Source organism: Cavia porcellus, unplaced genomic scaffold (assembly GCF_034190915.1).
Source record: "Cavia porcellus strain 051 isolate PalLab524CR breed Dunkin Hartley unplaced genomic scaffold, mCavPor4.1 scaffold_1, whole genome shotgun sequence".
In the NCBI taxonomy this organism is placed as follows: domain Eukaryota; kingdom Metazoa; phylum Chordata; class Mammalia; order Rodentia; family Caviidae; genus Cavia; species Cavia porcellus.
The window spans coordinates 146,532,840-146,557,474 of record NW_026947484.1 but is presented as its reverse complement, the minus strand read 5'-3'; the positions used below and the strand labels follow the sequence as shown (position 1 = coordinate 146,557,474).

The 24,635-nt window shown below is 42.9% G+C and overlaps 2 protein-coding genes across 2 annotated transcripts in view; one reads left to right on the top strand and one right to left on the bottom strand.

The window, feature by feature from the left end:
• Positions 1 to 15,156, bottom strand: part of Ddah1 (dimethylarginine dimethylaminohydrolase 1) — a 267,646-nt gene extending 252,490 nt beyond the window's left edge. Inside the window, exon 1 of the mRNA XM_063257423.1 lies at positions 14,960 to 15,156. The gene's annotated coding sequence lies outside the window, so the exon portion shown is untranslated. The remainder of the gene's footprint in view (positions 1 to 14,959) is intronic.
• Positions 15,157 to 17,658: 2,502 nt separating this feature from the next.
• Positions 17,659 to 20,608, top strand: Ccn1 (cellular communication network factor 1). The gene is made up of 5 exons (XM_003478796.5): positions 17,659 to 17,929; positions 18,236 to 18,449; positions 18,798 to 19,154; positions 19,335 to 19,543; positions 19,659 to 20,608. Exons 1-5 carry the CDS (start codon positions 17,867 to 17,869, stop codon positions 19,959 to 19,961), a joined length of 1,146 nt encoding a protein of 381 aa, XP_003478844.1. The 5' UTR covers positions 17,659 to 17,866; the 3' UTR covers positions 19,962 to 20,608.
• The last annotated feature ends 4,027 nt before the right edge of the window (positions 20,609 to 24,635 follow it).

Below are 24,635 nucleotides of genomic sequence, written 5' to 3'. Positions count from 1 at the left end.
TAAACAAGAAGAAAAATAAAACTTTCCTTTATAGATCTACATTGAATTGTATCCCTCAAATCAGATCTATTGAAGACAGGTTGAAACCTAATCCCAGGGTCCCATGAGACAGTATTTGAAAATATGATGTCTCCAGACATTGCCAAGTTGAAGTGAAGTAATATTGGGTTTAGAGTAGATCCTAAGGCAATGACTGGTGCTCTTACACGAAAAGCAAATTTGGACCAAGAAATATAGGTGCATGGAAGAGAAGGCCGTGGAAAGGAGGAGAAATTAGAGTGAGCACCTACAAGCCCAGGAGTGCTGAGAATTGCCAGCAAACACCGGAAGCAACAAGAGGTAAGGAAGAATTCTTTCTTGGAACCGTTAAGGGGTCTGCTGATACCTTGCTTTCAGAATTCTAGCCTCCAGAGCTATGAACGAATACATTTCTGTTGTAAGCCACATAGTTTGTGGTACTTTGTTACAGCAGCCCCAAGGAACTAATAGTGTCTTCAGCAAAATGAATTTCTACTTTCAGTCAAAAAGGAAGAACAGTGGCTAGATATATCTCTCTGCCTGAAACAAAATTCTTTTGCCTAAATAAAATATCTAAAACAACATTTTGCAGTCATGGAGCATCAAACAGTCCAGGATAATAATTGGTTAGAAGGGAGAATTTTAAAAACCCTACAATTATCCCCCAGCCTACTGCTGGAAAAGGATATACAGGCTGCAGCACAAGCAGGGAGAACCTAGTCAGCCAAGTTGGACAGACTGAGCTGAGTGGTTGGGTAAACCAGAGTATTCAGGAAGAATAGGGCAGAATCCTGGGCGGAAGAAAAGGTGCCCAGAGACACAGAGCTCCATAGATCTTCTATTTCCACTATAGAAAGCCTGTTGATCAGTAGGCATTATTAAACACTTTCTGTTCTGCAAAGAAAAGTCCATTTAGATTGCAGAATTTTATCACCTCTGTTCTCATTTTGATCATACTTCTGACATTGCAATCCTTCGTTTCCTCAACTAAGTACGGATTGGCAAGGAAACTAACAACTGCGAGAAAGAATTTTTAAAAGAAGTGGGGAGAACAATTTTTGGAACACACTGGGAATATTTTCTGTTCGCAGCAGCCAGGGTATAAGACCATAAATTATGGGGAACCATATGGAGCACTCAAAAATACTTTGGGATAGTTGTAGGGAAAAGTTAGCTCTAGACTAGTGCTGCTCTGGCTTCTAACAACACTTAAAAGCAAAACTTGAAAGAATTAAACTGCTTCCAAACAACTCAGCTGGGTTCCAGAACAAAATCTAGGATATTTTCAGAAATATATATCTAGTACCTAACAAGGTAATATTCACAATGCCTGACTTTCACTCAAAAATGATCAGGCATGCAAGTAAGGAGAAAAATGATCTAACATGACAAGATACATTAATCAATAGAAATAAATTAATAAATAATAGAATTTATAGAGAGGCACATTATGCATATTTCACATACACAATATGTATTACACATACACAGTAAGATCATAGAAATATTAAGCATGATAAGAAGCAACATAGTAGATAAAACTTTTAGGACTGAACTTACAATGACTGAGGTAGAAAATACAATAAATGTGATAAACAGGAAATTATATACCCACCATGAAATAAAACACTGATGAATCTAAATACATTACATTAAAAATTTTCTGAATATACTACAAAGGAAAAGATTTAAAATATAATATACTGCATTTCATTAAGCTAGTTAAAACTTCAGGTGATCTACTACAATCATAACTGGAGTCTCCAAAGTGCAACAAAAGAATGTAGTGAGACAAAAATTATTTGAAGACATAATCATTGAAAATATTTTCCAAATTCTGAAGAAAATTTTAAATGTACAAATTCATGAAATTAAAGCACAAGAAACATGAAGAAAACTACATGAATGTATATCACAATCAAATTGCTTAAAACTGATGAGAAATAAAAAATTGTAAATAGCCACAGAAAAGATACATTACATATAAAAAGATACATTTTCAAATTTCAGCATACTCCAATTCATAAACTACACAAGGCAGAATCAGTGAAAACTAATAAAGACGAGAAAATTAACTCACAGTAAACAGAAGAAAAGAAGTAAAGTTAGATGGCACACCATCAGCAATGGTGGAATCAAACTGAACAACACTCCCAAAGGCTACCAAATGGAATACAGAGGAATATGGTCCTATTACCCAGTATGCTTTCTCTTCTTGGTCACTTCCACTGTGACAAGGTTTCTAATAACTGGACTCCTCTTTGACATTATGTAACAGGAACTTTGAGTTTCATCATGCACCATTTCAAGTAAAGCCAAAATTATAATTCATATCTATTAGCTACCATTAGAATTCCAAAACATACAACTTTACTGTATACTACAAACATCAGGAAGCCTAGATTGCTTGCCAAGGAAAGTAGAAAGATCACTTGGTTAAAAATATCCAGACTCTCATGAGTGAGAGGGTTTTGAAAGACCCTCGGGGCTCATCTGACACTATTTCCTAAGCACAGTCATTTAAATGGAGGCAGAGAAAAACATAGCTTGCTCTTGCAATGGTTGCAAAGGAAGCACGGATAGTTCAAGAGCACCAGGTCTAGTGTGATGAGAAGACTTCGCTTGTAGTGTGGAGTTGTGTTCTGAGGTGGCTCCAGCATCCTGTCCCTTTATAAAGTCACCTGCTAAACAGTGTTTAGACATACACAGCATAGTATTTAGCCCAGCTCTTGCAACTATATTATGCTGTCTTCAGAGTCAGAGACTATACCTATCTGCTTGGTGTTATTATTTCATAAATGTGCTTTAAAAGGCAAGAGTAGGCCCTCTAGAAATCTACAAGGTTCTATTGTTACATATAACAGGTTATATATATATATATATTATTATATACAACTATATGAGAGCCTGGAGGCTTAATAAAAATAAAACAAGATTTCAAATCCTAGTTGAAACCAAAGAATAGTGACTTATTGTCTCTTCTGAGTTAATTGGCTTTTAAAAATGCTTTTAAATTCATTTGTTTTTAATCTTTCAGTGAAGACTTTGGGTGGATCCAGGTTTTACCTGAACAAATCTGCCTATCATTTTCCCATGGTGTTCTGGAAAAAGCAGACAGATGATGACTCACAGCCTGGCACACTTCTTGGTTTCTATGAACTGACACCAAATTGCTTTCCAAAACAGAGGCATTCACAAACACATATGTTTCTGGCTTGAGGATGTAGGTTGTGAGATAAGATTTCTAGCATGGTGCTTCATTCACTGCATTTGGTTCTAGATGGTAATGACTAGTTAGTGAAGAAGGAATTTCAGGTGGAGATTGTCTGTTATCACTTTATGCCACTTCAGAAGTCTCATTTTCTTCCTCTAGTCCTAGATTTTGGAATTACATCCTGTATTAGTCAATTTCCCTTCACTGAAGCAAAAGTTTGGACACCCACAATTTAAAAAAGGAGAAGCTTAATTTGTCCCCCCCCCAACTCCAATTTTGGTGTTTCAGTTTAGGTTGGCTGGCTCCAAGGCAGAGAAGGCATGGGGAGATGGTGCGGCAGAGGAAGGCTGCCAGAAAGAGGAGACAGAAAGGAAGGGCTAGGGCAAGAGTACACTCTTCCAGGTCATGACCTCACCCACCGACCTCCACCTGGGCCCCACCTCCAAACACATGAGGCTTTCAAGGTCATTTTAGTTCTAAACCATAACAAAGACCTTGAAAACAGGATCTGTAGGATGGTCTTGCCATGAAAGTTGGCCCTTTTTGCTTACTTCTCTTGCACTGGGACTCAGAGACTTTTCTCCTGTTCAACAACACAGAGAAAGGACCTAGAAAGAGCAGAAAGCATAGAAAACAGAAAGGAGACTGGATTCGTGGTTAAGAAAGGATGATGTATTTACAGCAATGTCAAAGGTTACTTCTACTCTTCCCAGCTCTGCTTAATTTCCCGGCTTGCTCTGGCTCAGTGAATTCTTCTGTCCTCACCATTACACCTGACTCTCATTCCCCTTGTTGACTTTCTCTGCTTATCACAGAAAGTGTCAGTCCCTTCTCAAAGGCTTTGTGGGAAGTATTCACTGAAACATGGATCCTGTGCAGATGCTAATCACCTTTACAGGATAAATCTCAGTTTCTAAAGAGTTGACCCTTACACAATTTTATTGAATCCTATCGAAATTCTATAAACCAGGTACAATGGCCCATGCCTTTAATCCTAACTGTGGTAGGCAAGAGATCACAAGTTCTAACCTAGCCTGGATAATTCAACACTTAGTAAGACCTGGTCTAAAACAAGTGTGTGTGTCTGAGAGGTACTAGGAATGTAGCTCAGTGTAAAGATCCTGGGTTTAAACCCCAGTACAAGGGGGAAGAAGATGCTAGGGATGCAGGTCAGTATAAAGGCTCTGGATTCAAGCCCCAGTATTCCAAAGTACAAAAAAAACCCTAATGTCAGATATTATTATTCCTATTTTAGTGCTAAAGAGGTTGGGAGCCCGACAAGATTAAATTGTTAACCTGAAGTTGTACTACAGCAAGAGGTACCAATAGACCCTCATCCCATGTGGCTTTTATCTATAAAAAGAGCTCAGCCTTTGTTTTCCTAAGTGCTTGATATTTTTTATTTTTGTACTTGAGCCCTCCATCCCTTGCGCATTCCATACCTCCTATCCTTTATCCGAATACACACACACACATTAGAGTACCTGCACAACACCCTCTTTAGACAGCCATCTAACTTCCTTCTCAAATCAACCTTCTAGGTGACACCATCTTACTCTAGCTTAGTCTTAGTGGGTTGTGGCACTTTCTATCCATCTTTCAAACAAAATGCCCAAATCATTCTTCTTTTACTGTTCTCCCACAGAGGCTGTCATTTGTCTTGAAAAACAGAGATCACATCTACCTAAATAACCCACATGGTGCCTAACAAGGCAATAAGTAAGTGTAAGTACAGGATAATATCACTGTGCTTGTTCTCTGACTATAATGATGGTGCCAAAGATGATGTCAACATGATCCCATTCACTTAAATTTACACTTCCTTTTAAAAGCTCAAACACGTCAACAGTGACGGATCAGAGAGTGCAAAGGAAAGTTTAAAGAGTTGGCTCTCTAAAGGCAAGATGATGATAAAAATGTTTAAAAATAGAAAAAGAGCACACACAAATTCAAGCAGTCAGGGGGCATTCACAGAAAGGCAGAAAAGACACAGGTCTTGAAGTCAGATGTTTCTATGAACGTAGGCAAGTTGCTTAATTTCTTTTTTAAAAAAAAACTTTTTTTAGCTTAAAGGGACTAAAAAAAACCCAATGAATATGATAGAGAATTTCAAAATAAGATTATAGCACATTAACAAATATTGTCATCTTCAAAATAGTTGCTCAGATTCCCAGACATAGGCAAGCAAATTTGATCAAACAATATAGGCATTTACTGTTTCTTTCAATGACTAATAGAATGAGTAGTACAATTAACTTAGCTATCATATATACATATACATATATATATATGTATATTTCCCCCTTCCTTTTCCCCATCCCAGTTAGTTTTTCCTTTTGAGCAGTTTCCTTCCCTTTCACCATATCTATTGTACCGTTTGGATCTTATTTACTCTTTCAGTTTCTAACACTATGAAGACAACGTGATGTTTACACACATGAATCTGATTTATTTCACTTAGGAGTATGGTCTCTAGTTGCATCTATTTGCCTATAAAGTTGCTTGATTTCTTGAAATCTATAATTCCCAAGTTTTCAAAGATGTAAAAAAAAAAATCATTCCAGAGAATTCTCTAGAACATTATGTAAGATAACCTAGAAAGCATTTAGCTCATGAAAGTTGCCCTGTAAATGTCACTTTCCTTTTCTTTCTGCCAAGAAAGGATCCAGAGTCATCGAATTTATAACAGCACTCAAAATATTGGCCTCAGTACACTAAGAAGCTCCCCAAAAGTTCTTCTCAATGTTTTTTGATCTTCGATGAAAATACACATGTTCTCTGCAATTACCAGCTTTAAAGAGAATATGGATGTTAGGGAATAACTAATCTATTGTTGTCATTTACTAAAACATATTGTTATGGATTAAAAACTGGTGGTCAGTTTAACACCAGCTGAATTAAATCAGCATAGTGCTGAGCTTAGATGGTCCACCTGAGGAAAGTTGCCAGCATAAATAGAGACTTGGAGAAGAGTGAGGTGTTGTGAATTTTTCTAAATGTTTCTGCTTGAGCTGTTGGTTCTCCTGGAAGAGCTCATTATGGCTAGCTTCCCCAGTGTGAGTTTGACCACTGTCATCAAAGGAGCTCAGGACCTTGTTGGTGAGAGTGGCTGTGGTTCACTTTCGGGGAGCTCTGGTCCTTACATCGAGCATTGCTTCCTGGCTCTGGAGGGGGAAGATGTGTGCTCTTTAATCCCCAGCAGAAACTCATCATGCTGGCTTTCTGGCATGTACCCAAACTGTTTTTATCATTGGAGGATCCGTGTCACTGAGGATGGCTGTGGTACTTTTCAGGACAGCCCTGGTCTTTATTTTGAACGTGACTTCTTGGCTCCAGTGTAGAACCTTCAACCTACCAGCACAGCTCCTTCACTCTACTGGCACAGACTTTCTAGCTTCTGTTGCTGAACTTTGGGCCTTCCCAGGGTGGATCCATACAAGTGACTGGCATGAGTCCTTCTTGTGGGCTCAAGACCTCCAGTTGGACTCGTGGAAGGTATTGTCATAGACTCTAGGTTTTCATCTAGACTCATTCAGGACATTGCTGTGGGATCCAGGCCCTTGGATGAATATTTTGAGTCTTTAGTGTTGTGGACAGATTTCCTGCACTTTCTGTGTTTAACTCTGTGTGACCATCATAAAATAATACTGTAAATTCTGTGTCCTGATTCTAATTGTTCTCCTCACAACCCCTGACTACAACATACACAAACAAAACAAGACTCATATGTTTAAAAGGCAGTTTCAGAGAATGACACCCCTTAGCTGTACCTTGAGCATAGATCCAACACACTGTACTATCTAATCTGCATCTCTCTTTGGTTGCCAGAGCCCCCATGGCAAAGTCCAGATATTGTTTCTCTTTGCTTTGTGATCTAACATGAAGACTGCCCCAGTTACCATGTTTATTATACTGAACTGAACCATTCATTTTTGGGTCTGCAATGCCCTAGTATATACACTTTATTATTGAAAGGATTTCGCCTCAGATGAGACACTGTAGCCAGTGGGAAGCTGGGAGGTGGAACCAAGGGGCTCTAGCTTGAGGTCATCTTTTCCACCCCTAGGCAATTTACCTGTGGCTCAAAATGAATACCAATGGGCTACCTGTGCATCACTAATGCCCCTTAGGCACCACCCCAAACCTAAGCTATATGTATGCCCCCACACCACGTGTCTTGTTGAGAGAATGCTAGACCCCGGAGGATCATGGAGTCTCTCCCCATATTTTTAAAATAAAGGCCACTTTTATTTAATACTGTTGTACACTAGCAAAAAGAGCTTTGTTATATTTGTGTTATATTAAAATACCTGTAATGTGGCCTACTGTTTTATATGTGTGTTTTTTTAGCAATCAAATCTCAACTCTGTCTTTACAATCTATAGCATTCCTGCAAATTCCCCTCCCCCAAACTTACAGTACTGCAAATTATCCTGTAGGGCTCTTTGCTCTTGATAGCCATGCCACAGAAAGAAAGCATTTTCTCTTTTATATTTTTACTTAATGACAAAACCATTTTTTAATTATTAGTCAGTTACTTTTTCTCTTGCTTTTTAGACAACATTAAAACCTTTAACAAAATCCTTGAAGTGTCCTTTTTAGTAGTCTAAAACATATTTAATCATTTTATGTCTTTTTACCACATTAAAATGCTACATTTTAAAAAACTGTAACCTTTTTAACTGGCTCAATTACAGTATGACCTGGTTTTTACTTGGTAAAGTTGATACGATTTTTTAAAAACCATAAATATACATATATATGTGTACATATATTTACATTTTAACCAGAAAGAAAAATACTTTTTAAAAAGGCATGCAGAGGTTGCAAGTAATCAATTGAGGACTAAAACATTAAACAAGGCACCACAAGACAAGACCAACATTAAAAACACAAACAAAGGTTGTTTTGTGCAGTTTGGTGAGCTAAAGGAAATAATTTTCATTATGAACCTTGAGTCCAATGAGCCACATGGACCCTGCAACAGAAATGGGCAACGAGCCCCTAAGTTAGTAACAAATTCAACAAGTTTAAATGGGCCAAAAAAAACCCCCAAAGTTAGTAACAGATTCAAACAGGCAGACAATTCCAAAGTACAAAAACACTGAACATAAATACACATGGGCAAAAGGCCCCAAAGAAGCAGATGGGCAGAAGCCCCAAACGGGCTGAAACCACATGCATGGGCCGAAGCCCCAAATAGGCCAAAGCCACACACATGGGCCAAAACCACACACGGGCCGAAGCCCCACATTACAAACAGGCGATAGCCCTTGGAGTCTGGTGCAGAAGGAGCCCTAGCTCGTCTGCAGTCATTGTGCACATCCAATTATAAACAAGCAAAAAATCCCCACATGGACTGAAGCCCAAACAAAGTTATGAATAGGCCCCAAAAGCCCTAAAATACAAAAAGGGGGAAAAGGCCCCCCGAAGTTGTCTCATTTTGTCTGCAGTTACAAATGTGCACACTCAGATTACAAACAGGCAAAAAAAAAAAAAAAAAAAAAAAAAAAAAAAAAAGCCAAATACTTACAGATGTTTAGCTGATCAATTGGTGAAAAAATAATTTAGGGGGGCCCCCCATTAATCCCGGACGAGCCCCCAAATCTTGTAATCCACAAACAAGCCCCCAAGCTCGAGTTCAAAAAATGAGGCAAAAACATATTTTAAACAGCAGCGCTGATTTATTTTATCCTGGGCCCAGCGACACAGTGCAGTTGGATATTGCAAAGGCTATGTGTTGCTCCTCTATACTTGCCACCTTTAAGTACATATCACAATTTATAAAGTAAGGGGATCATGGGCGTGGATCAGGAAAACTGTTAATGAGGAAGACCTTTGTTTTCCTTAGGAGAGGAGAGAGCAGTCTAGCAGTAATTAACAACCCTTGTTAGCTTATTTTAGCACCACATCTGTTATTTGTGGAGGGCAACAATGGTTAACATATCAATTAGGTTAGGTTTTACAATTCTTTACAAAGGAGAGCATTGATTAACATGTCAATTAGGTCACCCACAGGGGGGAAAAAAAAACATGTATATATAGAACAGTAGGCCACATTACAGGTATTTTGGTATAATATAGCAAAGCTCTTTTTGCTAGTGTACAACACATACATCTTATCTTTTTAGCCGCATCAAAAATTCTATCAGATGGTTCCCTTCCACACCGAAAATTCTATCAGTTATTACCCCAAAGACATTTCCTGGGTCCTCAGAAATTTAAAGCACTGAAGGGTGTCAGGGAGTATAAAAGAATTAGGATATATTAGATGGGGAGTAAAAAAGAATTAGGATGCATTAGGTTCATGTACCAATTCCCCATGATAAAAGTAATCATTCTGTACTGCAAACCTACTAATAAAAATTTTTAGAAATAAAAAAAATTTCAATCATTGAGCCACATACTGGTTTTGTCCTTCAGGAATCAATGTTTGAAAACAGCTTTCCCAAGCTAAAACCTAATCAAACAAGGAAGGACAGAAGATTTCAAAGAAACAGAAATACTTAGGACTAGGGCCAATGGCCCTGTGCTTTCTTTATTACCATAACCTAGGGCTCCTGCACACTCATGTCAAGCCTCAGGGACACCTTGTGAAAAGCTCACAGGGAAGGACTGGCTGCTGCCTGGAGGGCTCTGGGCTTAGTAACAGTGTTGTGACTGCAAGTTGTGGGAGGCAGCAGCTCTGCCTCCGGTAACAAAATCAGCAGTGATGACTAAGTTAACAATAGAGATATCTCTCCATCTCTGAAAGGTTCCTCCTCTGTTCTGACACATCTCTTTCTCTCCAGTTTTTTTTTTTTTTTTAAGAGGAAATAGGTACAGGCTCAGACAAGGGCCTTAGGGAGGGAACCATTTTTTATTATTTAACTCACTCATTAGCAAACTGTCATTGAGAAACTGGGTCCTGCAATTACTGAAAATACAAGCTGAAGGAACCACTAGGAAAATATCTAAGTGATAGATTCCTAGTCAGTCATTTGGGGGAAGTTAAAGAATTACAAACAGAGTTTCAAAAAGAACAAGTAGCAAGCAAGCTGTCCTTGAAAAGAATGGTCTTGGAAAGACTCTGCCTAACAGCTAAGAGAACTTACATCAGTTACTAACTTCTAGCAAAGCCTTAGCTTTCTTGTCTTTTAAATGAAAATAAAATACCATACAAGACTGCTTATCAACATCAGCTGAGATCTCATATACTACATATTTAACCCATGGTTGGCAAATCCCAGATCCCATAGAATGTCTCAAGTATCCCAATGGCTCCCCAATGCCAAGACCAGTCAGCAGTCAGCTCAGATCCTCAGGGATGACATTTCATTTTTACCTAGCTGACTCTTTTGGGTACTTGAGAGCACTGACCCCTCAGCTGGGGTAACCCTATTACTTACAGATGAAACTAAGGCCAAAATCTCACCCAGCCCACCACTGGCTGCAGGCAGAGTGACAATGCCCTAACTGCCCAGGCTGTTTGAGCGCTTGTTTAAAATGGCCCTGGTGCCCTGGTGCACACCAGAAAACTGTGCTCAATGGAATCTTTTTAATCACTTCATCAGTATGCCATGTATCAGAGAATTCTACTGATTTTATAAGCAGAATTCGTCTAATCTAGTGAATAGATGATATTCTTTAGAGTCAAGCTAGCTCATTCTATGCCAGTTGCAAAAGTTAAGATAATGGTGGTACCAAGCAATAGGAACAATTATAAGTTATTAAGCACTTACTGCATGCCAAGCATCATGCTGAGCATTAAACTTGTCTACGTTTTATTTCAGTTGATCAGCCCAACTGCCATAATCCTCCCTTATGCTTAATCCCCATGACCTGCAAAAAGCTGGCACAAATAAATGGCTTCATTCTCTGTAGGCTCTATCTGCGTGCTCATGTACTGTGCCAAAATCAAATCTGTTCTAAATTCTGAATGTGGTATGTGTGGTTTTAAGTGGGCAGTTAAGAGACAGGTATTGCCAGAAATAAAATGTAAGAGGAGGAGATAAATTTTTGATTCCATGAATGTGGAGCCAGCCCATTTGATAGTAACTTATAATTACTATATTTCATGTTGCTCAACCTTCTCTAAGATGAATTGCAGGGTGGGGTGGGAGAGGTGCCTTCTAGTATTTTCCAGGGAAATGTTTCTGTGTTATCACAAGACAAGAAATTTTGTAAGGTAAGGGATTTAGATAGGTATGCCTGGTTTCCTGTGGACAGACGCCAGGTAGAGGAAATAAACAGATATAGTTCCCATCGGATACAGATGCCCTAAAAAAAGTGTTTCCTGTCATGCTGCCAAGGCAGTGCTAGCTGCTTACAACATTAATTCAGGTGGAGCGGAAAGAGAGACTCAGTAGTGTTTGGGGACTGGATAAAGCAGAAACTAAGAAAACTCCACATTTTCCAATTTGGCTGGTAGGACATGAACTTCTCCAACCAAGAGTTAAATGGGAACTCTGATTCTTATGTAAAGTCCATCTGACAACTAAATGTGGTCCACTGTGCTCTTCATAGAAAGTTTGCAGGTGGCCAGAGGTTACCAGATGCCAGACAGGACAGCTTCTTAGAGATTTGCAGTCTGGAGATTTCAGCTGGTACACTCTGCAGACACTATCTTCTTTGGTTTCCTAGTAGTCTAGATCATATTTTAATATGTTAATTGTTTGTTAATGCTGTAAAAATTCAAAAATTTCACATAAAAATCCAGACCTCCAGTATTCCTTTTTAAAATGAGAAAATTTTCTTACATTTTCACCCAGCAGCTACTTAGTCCTCCATAAACGGCCCCCACTATTCTTATGGTTCTCAATACTTGAGGCTAATATCAACTAGTACTAACCCTTAGGTACAGCATTTGGTTACCTGCCTAAATCTTCACCTGCAGGTGAAGGCCCAATGCTATGATAGGCAAGGTCATGCATACAAGATCCCAGCTGATCTCTATTATCAGCTGGCCCCAAAAATATCATATAGTCTAGCCAGGTGTAGTGGTGTATTTCTATAATCCCAGTACTCCAGAACTGAGGCAGGAAGATTGCTGAAAGCTTGAGTCCAGCCTGGGCTATATAATGAATTTAAGGCCAATCTGAACTACAAAGTGAGATCATGTCTGAAAAAAGCAAAGCAAAACAAATCATACAGTCTCGTCACAATAGACTGTTGTCACGTATAGCTAAGGCTCTGTTCTCTCTGTCCTGAATGTCCTTCCCTGCTATCAAGCTCTTGCTCATCCTTTTATTCCCAATTAACAAGTTTTACCCTTATGCTCAGGCAACAAAGCATGTTCACAGTACCAAGGATCCACTTTGACAGAGTCTTCTGGGGAATTCAATGTTAAAGTCCCCTTTTTTATGTCACCAGTGCTGCGACACATCATGAGTAAACCTAAGGTTCAGGAGACAAAAATGTGTCCCTAACACATGGATAATCGTACTAATAAATATAGTTGAGAGAAAAAATAAGTTAAAAGAATTCTTGGTGCTTGAGAAACTCCTAGCTTGATGGATCATTGAATAAGAGATATTGAAATTTTAGCTTAGTAACAAATGTAGTTAGCTCTCACCAGGCCAAGCCATGCTCTCTAAGGGGTGACCTGAGCAATGTGGTTTATGAGGTGTCAGAAGAATCCTAAAGGCCTTCCCCACCAGCCTGCCAAGGTGCCTAAAGTTTCACGTTGTAAACTTACTTGTACTAAGGCCTTACAACACCTGCTTCTTCTCTTTCCTGAGAACCAGTCCACTAGGCAGTTCTCAGGGGTGAAGAGCTTCAGTTAACTTACCAGTCTTTTCCAAATTGAGATATTTCTCCTAAACAAAGGGAAAGTTTGAAAACAGGGAGGGACAGGCTAGCATCTCTGGCTTAAAGACAGAGAAAGCAGGCAATGCTACTCAGTGGTTAAGTGCAAGACTTCAGTCCAAACCCAGTTCTGCTACCTGCTAGGTAAGTGATCCCTGGCTGGTTACTTGTCTTCTACGCCTCCATTTCTTCATAGAGATAGCAAATGACACACTGCCAAGAGGACCTGCTTCAGTGGAGCAGTGGAGAATTAGAAGACTCAGTATACAACAGGCCTTCCAAAAAGTGCCCCACCCACAAAGTGAGCCACATAAAAATATTCTTGTCACTATTAGGAGAGGGTGACTTACTATTTAGGGCAGAAAGGAACCAGTTTGGTATTACTACTTGAGGTCTCTCTGCCTAATCTACTGATGAAGCTTACAGGAGGTCCAGAGGGGCTGGGCAGCTGACCCAGAACTGCAGGAAACTTCCTTAAGAGAAAGAGGAAGATGGGGCTGTGGGAGAGGACAAACAGCGAGCTCCAGCGCATCCCTCTGGAGATGATGGAACCCTGGTTCTTGATGGCTTTGCTCCCCTCCCAGAGGATGTTCCACGTCCCTACGAGGTTGCGCAGTGCCTGCGCAAACGTCCCCCTTCTCCGGCGCGCCCCCGCACCCTCTCGCCTGGGCGTACCCTGGAAGGCTAGCGGGGCGCTGAAACGTGCTGCTCCGCTGGGAGGACGAGTCAACTGCAGGGTGGACGGGAAAAGTGACACAATCGGGCCGCGGCGCCCTGCGCGCCAGCCTCCCACGCAGCCCGGGCGGGCTCGGACCCCTCGGGGGTGCGGGTCGGGGTGGCGCGGCCCTCGGCTGCCCTCCCACCCCGGGTCCCTCGCGCTCGGAGGCCCGCACCGGCCCAGCCTCAGGCACTTTTCAGGAACGCGGCGGCCGCGCGGTGGCCGGGCCAGCTCCCAGGCCCTCCGTCGCCCCCAGGAGCTGGATGACGGAGTCTTGAAAGACTTTCACCAAATATGGGCCGGGGCTGGAAACGTCCTGTGCCGCGGGCCGCCGGAAACCCCGAGTCCTGCCAGCTGCGGGGCCGTGGGCGCGCGAGCCGGGCGGCCGGCAGGGGGCGGCGGCGGCCGGAGGTCCCCGAGCCTGCAGCCCGCTCTCGGCCTCCCGCCGCGCGGACCCGGTCGCGGTCTCCGCCGTGATCCCCGGGAGGCCCCAGCCCTACCCGCGCGTCTGCCCTTTGCTTCCTGCCGCCACCACAATCCCCGCTTTCCTCTGAATGTCCTGGCGATCTAGCGGGGGAGGACAAGGTGTGCGTTTAAAGCTGGCCTCCTACAGGCACCATAAACTGTTCTGTTTATGAAGGTAGCTGTAAAAAGTGCAGTTGTGAGAGTGTGCAGGCGAGTATCTGACTATGGACACACGCAGGCACGCGCACACACGCGCACACGGCGATCGCAGGCACTCCTGTCGCTCCCGGCAGTGTTTCTCAAACTGTGATCCCCAGAACAGCAACATCGTCACCACCTAGGGGCACTTGTTAAAATGTCATCAAGGAGAAGCTCTGAGGTTGGGCCTGGCGATCCGTCTCTCGGCTGGCCCTCCAATTACTTCTGATGCAAATTTTAGAACCACTGGACTAGGGCTAGGAAACCGGGGCCGCCAGGTTTAGGGTTATTGCTACTCTCAGTTGCTGCCAGACAGTGAACCCTTCTTGGGGTAAATTCAAAGTCCCAAAATTCACTGGCAGCTGCGAGGAAACGACTTCCCATCGCTCAGTCCAAAATCAGGAGCTGCAGGAGACAAGCAGTCCTTTCTCCGCGGCTTGCAGCCCAAGGAAACAAGTCGGCGGCCCGTTATTCCCTCCTGGGGCGTCCGCGTGGAGAAGAGTGGGAGGGGAAAGTTAGCGAAAGCCCCATGCGGAATCAGCATCCAAAGCCACACTTACCCGTAGCAGTTGAACATTTCCTGTCTTATCTGTCAACGTAAACCGATCTCCCGCTCTCAGCGAGGAGGCGAGAAGGCGACGGGCCGTCTGGGATTTCTGGACTGCCCTTGGGTAGAACGTGAGGAGCCGCTGTTCCTCTCACTTGATGCCGTTTACTAGTAGGAGCACCAGGACATCTTATGTGGAAGGGCTGTGTGTTGTGCACACAGGTTACACCAGTCTCACCGGCTCCCCTACCTCGAGACCCTGTAGCTGCAGCTTCCCACCCGGTCCTATTACACACCCCCTGCTTTACATGGGCGATTGATGGTGAGTTTCTCCGAGTTTCTCCTCTGGAGGAAACTTCTTTTCCAAGATTCCCAGTTGAAGTCCAGAAAAAAAAAAAATAAATAAATAAATAAATAAATAAATAAAACCCACACACCCTTGTTAGAAAATTTTAATCCGATTTTTCAAGGAATCTCCGGAATGGTGTGTGTGCGTGCGTGTGTGTGTGTGTGTGTGTGTGTGTGTGTGTGTGTGTGTGTGAGCATGGTACAGCAGATTGGATCTCTTCAGGAACAAGATATATAATGAGCAATTGGATCATCCACTGTAGTTTTATTTTAAATCGTGATAGACATTGCGTGAAAAACAAGGAATTCCAAAGAATTTCCTGCTCTGGGAACAGGAGTTAAGTCTATATTTAACAACATTTGAAGCTGTCAAGAATGCTTTGTGGTTGGATAACAGAGGCAGAAAAATGTTAAAAACGCAGGCTACTGCTATACCCAAATATGGAAATATTGTTACGTCTGGTGTCTGATTCACCATCTGGAAATACTTACAACCATGAAGTCAAATAGAAAAGACGCCACAACAGAAGCGAGGAACCCTCCTTTCTATTCTCTTTCTCTACCACCTCCTCCTGCCCTATATTGTGCCTACTCCTTCCCCTCCCCCACCCTGTAACAAGGAACAATGCAATGCTAAGACAGGAAAAAAAAGTTTTCTAATTAATAATTGATGAATTGGCTTGCAGTGGGAGGCAGAGCTCAGACTTTTCTCCGTTTATTTGCATAACACCTGACAAACCATTATCTTGAAAAGTCCTCATCTCCTAGAGCCTCACAGATCCTATGCCCTCTAGCAAATACCTCTTGGAGTTATGAAAGAGCACTTTTGAATGAATGAACTTAACTCTTTCGGCAACAGTTCTCCTTGGAGTGTGTTCTCATCCCAATAGTTTCTCATCCTGCTCATCAGAACCATTCACAGAAAAGTCAACACTGAAGGCCTTTTAAGCAAACCTGCCTAAACTGTGAAGACTGAACAGCTCTGAGTATTTTTTTTATAAAGAGCCATTATCTTAGAGAATATGCAAAAAGGGAACCTGAAATAATTTTTAATTATAATTACACAGCACAGTTGTTGAAACTTTCAGGGAAAGTTCATCAATCACACTAATGGTATTGGTGATATTCACATAATTTGCTTTGTTGAGAGTGCTTGTGTGTGCCTTGTGAGTAGAAAAAGGTCTTTAAAAATCTGTTAACAGTTTTATTACACATAACAAGGGTTAAATCTCTTGTTTCTTACTCGGAGAAAAAGGCATTGCAATTCACTAGAAATGGAAGGCTTCCAAGTGGTCCCAAGGAAAGCAGTTAAAGACCCCGCAACCTTTTCAGCTTTAAGTAGTCTGCTTTTTTCCACAGATTCATCGGGCACGGTGGTACTGCTGGAATCTGTTTCGGCCTGGCAATATTCGCAGGTGATGACTTCGGGCCAAATCACTCCACGGTGGTCCCCTCGGCTCCTGGCTGGCTGCTCAGTTCCCACCGCCGCCTGCCCGCGGAGGGAGACAGGGAGGGCTTACTCCGACTCCCGCGTCCGTGAGGAAGTTTAAGTCAGCCTCCCGGAGAACTCCAGGCGTTTGTTTCCTCTTGGACTTCCAGCCCAGGCAGTGGGCTGGAACTAAAGTGGGAACCTCCAAAAACAAACACGTACAACATACCAAAAAAAGGAAGGGAGGGTGTGGAGGGGGGGAAGACCTCTGCCTGGGAATTTGCCAGAGGAAAAGGGAAGTTGACCCCCCCCTTCCCATTCATAAATGCCACTATGGGTATTAATTTGCAATACACTTAACTTGGCTAATAAACATGCCTAAGTTTTGGGACTTGATCCGATCATGCCTGTTTGAAGTCCACAAATAGATTCCTGGCTAAGAGACACATTCCCTCTCCCTGTGGACTTTCTCCATAGATAACCTGACTCTCACTTCGGTCGTAAACAAGAGCACTGCTTCTCGCTTTCCTGGGTGAGGGCTTCCGTGGTTGCCCATCAACAGGGCATCACCAAACAAAATCACTTTTATTCTTTCACCCACCCTCCCAGTCCAGGCAAGGTTCTGAACCGCACCCGCCCCCAAACCCGAACCCGCACTAGCTAGGGCCCTTTCATCACTGTCACAAACGTCACACCCAAAAGATTCCTCCCCAGTGGAAATCATTATTTAAAGTGGAAAAACGGACTGTTTTCTTGATGGGTTCTGGCCCCCGCGACCCCCCCAAGGTGCAATGGAGCCAGGGGAGGCGCTTGGCACCAACCAACATTCCTGAGATGTTTGAGAATTCTGGAACGCGCAGACAGAGCCGACGTCACTGCAACACGCGGCGCCGCTGCTGGCCGGTATAAAAGGCGGGCTCCGAGCGTCTGGGCAGACCGCGAGCGAGAGCGCCCCCAAACAGAGCCTGCAACTTCTGCGTCTCTCCGCCAGGCCCTCGAGAGAAGGACGCCCTCCGGAGCAGCGCGCCGCCTCGGCCCTCGCCCCAGCCCGCCTGCCCGGCCCTTCGCCCCAGCCCGGCCCACCGCGCCACCTCCTTGGGGCTCCATCCGCCGCGCTCTTCCCGGCTCCTCCTGCGCTCCACAATGCACTCCCGCACCGCCCAGGCGCTCGCCGTCACCGTCACCCTTCTCCACTTGGTCAGGCTGGTGAGTTGGACTCTCTTGTGCCACCACTTTCCCTGATCGCCGTCCCAGCCCGAGCCAGTGTAGCAGATTGCCCCACGGTAGACTAAAAGGTTTGGGGGGTGTTTGGAGCTAGCTGTTTCTTTAAGCCCCCTGAAGACGTGTCAGGGGGCCTCTTAGTGAGCTCTGTGGCCGGGGACTTGAAGCTGGCTGGATGGGGATCACAGGCTCCTAGCCCGCAAAATCAGTCCTGCGTCCCTTCCTGGGGCAGCTTCGGCGCCTCTCCAGCGCACGGCACCGCGTCTCACGCGCCTCCTCTCCCGCTTCCAGGCGCTCTCCACCTGCCCCACCGCCTGCCACTGCCCCCTGGAGGCGCCCAAGTGCGCCCCTGGAGTCGGGCTGGTCCGAGACGGCTGCGGCTGCTGCAAGGTCTGCGCCAAACAGCTCAACGAAGACTGCAGCAAGACGCAGCCCTGCGACCACACCAAGGGGCTGGAATGCAATTTCGGCGCCAGCTCCACCGCTCTGAAGGGGATCTGCAGAGGTAAGATGCTTGTGGTTTGGCCCCTTTAAAAAAATAATAGTCCCCATAGTCCAGAAGTTTAGTAATTTTGAGACCATGTATGGTGATGCTTTGTTGTTGGTAGCTTGGCAGAAAGGCACATGATTTCAGCAGTCTGGAATGCAATTCAGTGTGTCTGGGCCCAACGAAAAGCGCATACGGAAAAGTGATTCCTGACTAACTTATTGTTCTGGTCTGGAGTCTCCGGGGAATTGTAGGGAACTTTACCATAAATTGAATTTAACAGCAGAAAATTTGTATGAGTTTCAAGTCATGGTTGGGAATCTTAAATTAATCTCTCTCCCTTTCTCTTTTTGGTGGTCTTTCCAGCTCAGTCAGAGGGCAGACCCTGTGAATATAACTCCAGGATCTACCAGAACGGGGAGAGCTTCCAGCCCAACTGTAAACATCAGTGCACATGTATTGATGGCGCCGTGGGCTGCATCGCTCTGTGTCCCCAAGAACTCTCTCTTCCCAACCTGGGCTGTCCCAACTCCCGGCTGGTCAAAGTCACCGGGCAGTGCTGTGAGGAGTGGGTCTGTGACGAGGATGGTGTCAAGGACTCCATGGACGACCAGGACGGCCTCCTTGGCAAAGGCCTGGGATTCGACGCTTCGGAGGTGGAGTTAACGCGGAACAATGAATTAATTGCGGTGGGAAAAGGAGGCTCTCTGAAGCGGCTGCCTGGTAAGTGCAGGCTGAACTTGTTCTGAAATAATATAATCCTAGTCTAAAACTTAGTGGAAGTCTGTGTGTGTGTGTGTGAGAGAGAGAGAGAGAGCGAGAGAGAGAGAGAGAGAGAGAGAGAGAGAGAGAGAGAGAGAGAGAGAGCCTGCCTCTGAGAAGTCTTGTGTTGTATCTCTCTAGTCTTTGGCATAGACCCACGAATCCTCTACAACCCTCTACATGGCCAGAAGTGTATCGTTCAAACAACTTCATGGTCCCAGTGCTCAAAGACCTGTGGAACTGGTATCTCCACACGTGTTACCAATGACAACGCTGAATGCCGCCTGGTGAAAGAAACCCGGATTTGTGAAGTGCGGCCTTGTGGACAGCCACTGTACAGCAGCCTGAAAGTAAGTTGTTTCAGGGACTTGTAGACTGTTCCCTGGTGGGTGGGATGTGACCCTCTCTTTCAAGACAGGGAAGTACCTACCATCCTTGATTTGCTTCTACTTCTCTGTCTTACAGAAGGGCAAGAAATGCAGCAAAACCAAGAAATCCCCCGAACCCGTGAGGTTTACCTACGCTGGATGTTCGAGTGTAAAGAAATACCGACCCAAGTACTGTGGTTCCTGCGTGGATGGCCGGTGCTGCACGCCCCAACAGACCAGAACTGTCAAGATGCGCTTCCGCTGTGAAGATGGAGAGACGTTTTCCAAGAACGTCATGATGATCCAGTCATGCAGATGCAACTTTAACTGCCCTCACGCCAACGAAGCAGCCTTTCCCTTCTACAGGCTATTCAATGACATTCACAAATTTAGAGACTAAATGCTACCTGGATTTCCCATATGAGGGTGGACAAAAGAGAGAGCGAATCACAGAGAAGGATGGGGCGGTGTGGGTGGAGGGGACTCAGTGTAAAAGAGATGCCGCACTTGTTCTTGAGGGGCATGAAGGTGTTTCAGAGCTGCCGGAGGGGGTGGTGCGGATGGACACTGATGCAGCCGTGTCTGGCGAATACTTTGCTTCATAGTACTGGAGCACATATTCCTGCTTCATTTTGGAGCTTGTGGTGTGTAGATGACGTTCTGTTTTCTGTTTGTAAATTATTCGCTAAGCGTATTTTTCTCTAGGCCTTTTTTTCCTTTTGGTTCTACAGTTGTAATAGAGTTAATAAGATTAGTTGGACAGTGAAAGCCTTCATTGGTCCTTTGACACAAGTAAATGGGAAGAACTTCCATCCCTTCCTGGGGAGGACACTCTGTGAGTGTCTATTAGAGGCAGCTACCTGCACTCTAAACTGCAAACAGAAATCAGGTGTTCTAAGACTGAATGTTTTTATTTATCAAAATGTAGCTTTCCGGGAGGGAGGGGAAATGTAATACTGGAATAATTTGTAAATGATTTTAATTTTATATTCAGCGAAAAGAATTTATTTATGGAATTAATCATTTAATAAAGAAATATTTACCTAACAGCTGAGTGTGTGCTATTCAATATCTTTAGAAATATCCAGCGTTTTACTGGGAATAACCTAGCTCATGCATTTGCAGTCATTCAAATAGAATTTACCGTGTGTCAGGAATGACTTGTAAGTGCCTTTTTGGGATATGACAGTAAGCTAATCTATGAAAGAAAATAAGACAATGGCTGTCATTACACTTCCTCAGGAGAAAAACACGCATAAGAGTAATCTTTGATAAATATAGACTGAACGTTGTAGGTCACACAAGAAGTTTGAAGCTAAATTTATGAATTCTTAAAAGTCAGATCTAAGGGTCTCCATCATTGTTTGAGATTACTATGCAGACAACAGTTGAGAGGGTAGCATTTAAATTATCAGATTATTATGATGTCACTACAGCGGAGGCAAGAGAAACCCTTGAATGAAAATATTCCATATCCAGGGCTGCCCACATCTAAATCCACAGGCAGGATTGACTATGGTTGAACATTTTTTGTAATTATATTTTTCCAGTACTACTTCTCCAAATGAAGATAGCTGCTTAAAAATTCACCCTTGACTGGTAGCAGGGGAGGAAAATCCTGCAATCTTTCAGGAGTCAGTTTGTTTTCAATAAATGAGTTTGAAGCACTGTCTTGTGTTAATCCCAATAAGATGGTGATTAGGTAAACACGCCGTTAAATGTGAAGGAATGCAAGGAATTTCAAGTACTTTTCCAATGGCAAGAGGACAGAGCTACCCCATCCCCCTTCCTTTTTATAATATACATTATATTGATGGGAGAGGGAGCAGTTAGATGGAGTTGGCTATCCAGGAGGTCAAAGGCTAGAAGCAGAGCATTCTGAAAAGAAAAGGACCTGAATCATGTCCTGAATCATGGGTCTAGTGGAGGTGCAGAAGGCGGCATCAATGTTTGTGAAAATGTTGGTAGCCTGTGTGAGAAAAATCTACATCTTTAGAAAGCGCTGACAATCAACCACTTAACAGGGAGAAGTTTTCCTTTTATCCTCAGTCTTGGCCCCAGTTCAAATCTATAGTGAAATATTTCAGTCTGCACTTGGTTAGAGAGAACTTGAATTTTTAGGCAGAAGAGAAAGTGCTTTTTGAAGCAGGGAGGAAGACAGGTCCTGTGATTCTTTTAAGAGATTTTTTCAAAATAAATTAGCATTGATGAAGACCTACAAAGAGCACTAACTAAATGTCTGATTTATAAAATGCATAATGGCTAATGTAAATGTACTAGGAAAATCTATGGTCAAAAGACTGATTTTGACAGTGTTTTACCTGAAAGATTACAGCATGTACCTTCTGAATAGTCAGTTTTTCTTGCCTGAGGCATTCAAATTGTAAGGTATTTGGGATTTAAACACCACCTGGCCTAGTCTTGGATGCAGTCAAACTTGTCAGTGCGATTGTGAAACATAATAAAGGTGTGAGGTTTTGTGGTACAATCTTGTTGAACAGACATCAAAATCTGTGGACAAGATTTACACATTCACAAGCACGAGTCCCAAGGTAGTACCTTCCAACATGAGGGCCAATAAATTGCTTTTTAACAGAGCACAAGAAGAAATATTTTATAGATCCTTTAATTGCATGGAAAGGTAATATTCTTGAATAAGCTCAAATGTGAAACAAAAGCAAGCACAGGAAAACACAGGATCTGTGTGAGTCCTTAACCTCATCGTACCACATACAATAAGGGCGATGTGCAAGTGTCAGTTCTGCATATAGTAAAAGTGCTCAATTTATATAAATAAAAGATGAATAGAAGAAAATTGTGTTCATTTCATTTGACTCAAGAAAATACTGAGAAATTAAACTGCGCACACTGGTGTGTACCTGTAATCCTACCACTGGGGGTGAGCCAGGAAGGCAGTAGGATCAGCAAATGCAAGGTCAGCCTGGACTCCACAACGAGTCACTGTCTCAAGGAACCAGCCCCAAACAAACAAAAACAGAAAGAAAATACTGAGGAATTTAAAAGTTAAAAGTACTTGAGAATGAAATAACAATACTGTATTTAGAAAATGTAATTTTACCTATGTCTGGACTAGAGTTCCGCCTGCTTCAATTGCTAAGAACACGAAAACAAAAAATCATGCATCTGCATACATAAAATAGAAGAAACATTTACTGTGTTATACATGTAACCCAACCACCACTGCCACCACCATCACCACAGAGTAAAGACCTCCTCTCACATTCCAATCCGCAAGATCCTAGAGATTTTTGGTTGGTAAAGATTTAAAAACCGAGAGTTAATAGGGTGACTTCAGAATCTTAGGCACTCCATAAATTTTAAGAAATATTCTATAAGACATTTAGCATCACAGTAAGTGGTCTCATAGTGATGATGTTTCACATGAACGGTTTGCATTATCCAACTCATGGAGAGCTGCAACTGAATAAAAATTAGCAAACCATATTTTAGAGTTATTTTCCAATAGTGGGAGCAGACTGCCAGCATTATTCAAAAGTTAGCTGAGCAGTATGATCATAGTACAGAGCAAAACTGTGTTGTGAACAGAATGGCAGGGATGCACTGGGAGGAGGAATTGCTTGCTAGAAGTGAGAACCATGTCTTTTAGCACCAACTCTGCCATTAATTCACTGGGTGACTGGGCAAATTTCTGGATCATTCTCTCATTTTAAAATGGGAAAATAGCTTCCAGTTTTTTGTCAGTCCTACATCCTACCAAAAACCCTTTTTCACATACTCTCTTTGGTGTACTGGCTCTCATACCTTAAAAACTGTCTCTTCAAATAAATGAATGTGTGAAGTGAAAACTGCCCAGATCTTTCTGTGGTCAAATGCATTCATTGCCATGAAAGCTTTTGAAAATGGGACATTGCTAGACTCTCTTCATCCTCCAAAACACCCGTGGTGACTGGACACCTGCACCTCACTCTACAAGTCCATACTTTGACCTCACTATTACAGCTCTAATATACAGGCCTCATTAACCGCCTGCCCTACCAGCTGACATTTTAAAACAAAATATATTTTTGAAGCATGTCAATCATATATATGTCTTATGATCATATCATATGTACTTGTGACTCTTAACACTCATGCATGTAACCTTATAAAGTACAATTCAGCTACTAAGTACTCAGGTATGCTTATTAGTACTTTATAGTTCCCATGCATTCTTCTCACACATGCTTCTGAATCCATTCTTTTTTCCAGTGCAAGAATGCAAATCTAGGTGACCATCGTCTCTGGCCTGAATTACTAGAATGGCCTCTTCATTTGAGACATTTTATAATTTCCAAATGTAGCTGCAAAAGAATTTTCCACCTCACCTGCTCTTCTGCAATGTGGCTCTGTTGACCCATCCCATTAACGGGTGAAGTCTATTTCTCCAGCCTCTTGAATGTAGGTGAGTTCTTTGACTACTTTGACCAAATGAGTACTGAGAAGTGATTCTATGTGGTGGAGCACAGGGCAGGAGCTCCTACATCCTTTCTCTTAGAAATGAGCTTTGTGTAAGAATGTGACTCCTCTGAGACCGGCAGACCAGCCCAACCAACATGGATAATGGGTTGACATTTGGAGAAAGAAAATGTCAAGGAGTACTTCATCATATCTGTGCATTGAAGAAACCACCTTGGAAATAGGAAATTAGAGATGTTCAGTTGAGTCCTTCCCATAGTTCCTAACCCATGAAGGAGTGACCAAATGCATATGACAATTTTTAGTCAGTAGGTTTTGGTGTTATTTTGAAACATCACTGGTTTCCATTATTGTCCTCCTATCCCACTTATAGGAGCCAGAGAGACTCTTTAAAAATATAAATCACACTATGTTCATCCTTGAGGCTAGGGATGTAGCTCAGTGGTAGAGTGCTTGTCTAGTACGCACAAGGCCCCGGGTTCTATCCTCAGAACCAAACTTACAAAAGAATCTATCAGTCCTTGGTTTAAAAGAATCAGTGGCTTGCCATTATCCTTGGAATAAGATTTAGCTTCTTACTTGGCATATAGATCCAAGGCCCTGTCTATTTTGTCAGCCATTCACCATACTTGCACTT

What these genes read in the sequence shown, in the direction of transcription:
- Ccn1 (XM_003478796.5), top strand. Translation starts at nt 17,867, where the DNA reads ATGCACTCCCGCACCGCCCAGGCGCTCGCCGTCACCGTCACCCTTCTC. An exon ending in TCTGAAGGGGATCTGCAGAG is followed by an intron (nt 18,450 to 18,797) that starts GTAAGATGCTTG and finishes TGGTCTTTCCAG; the next exon opens with CTCAGTCAGAGGGCAGACCC. An exon ending in CACTGTACAGCAGCCTGAAA is followed by an intron (nt 19,544 to 19,658) that starts GTAAGTTGTTTC and finishes TCTGTCTTACAG; the next exon opens with AAGGGCAAGAAATGCAGCAA.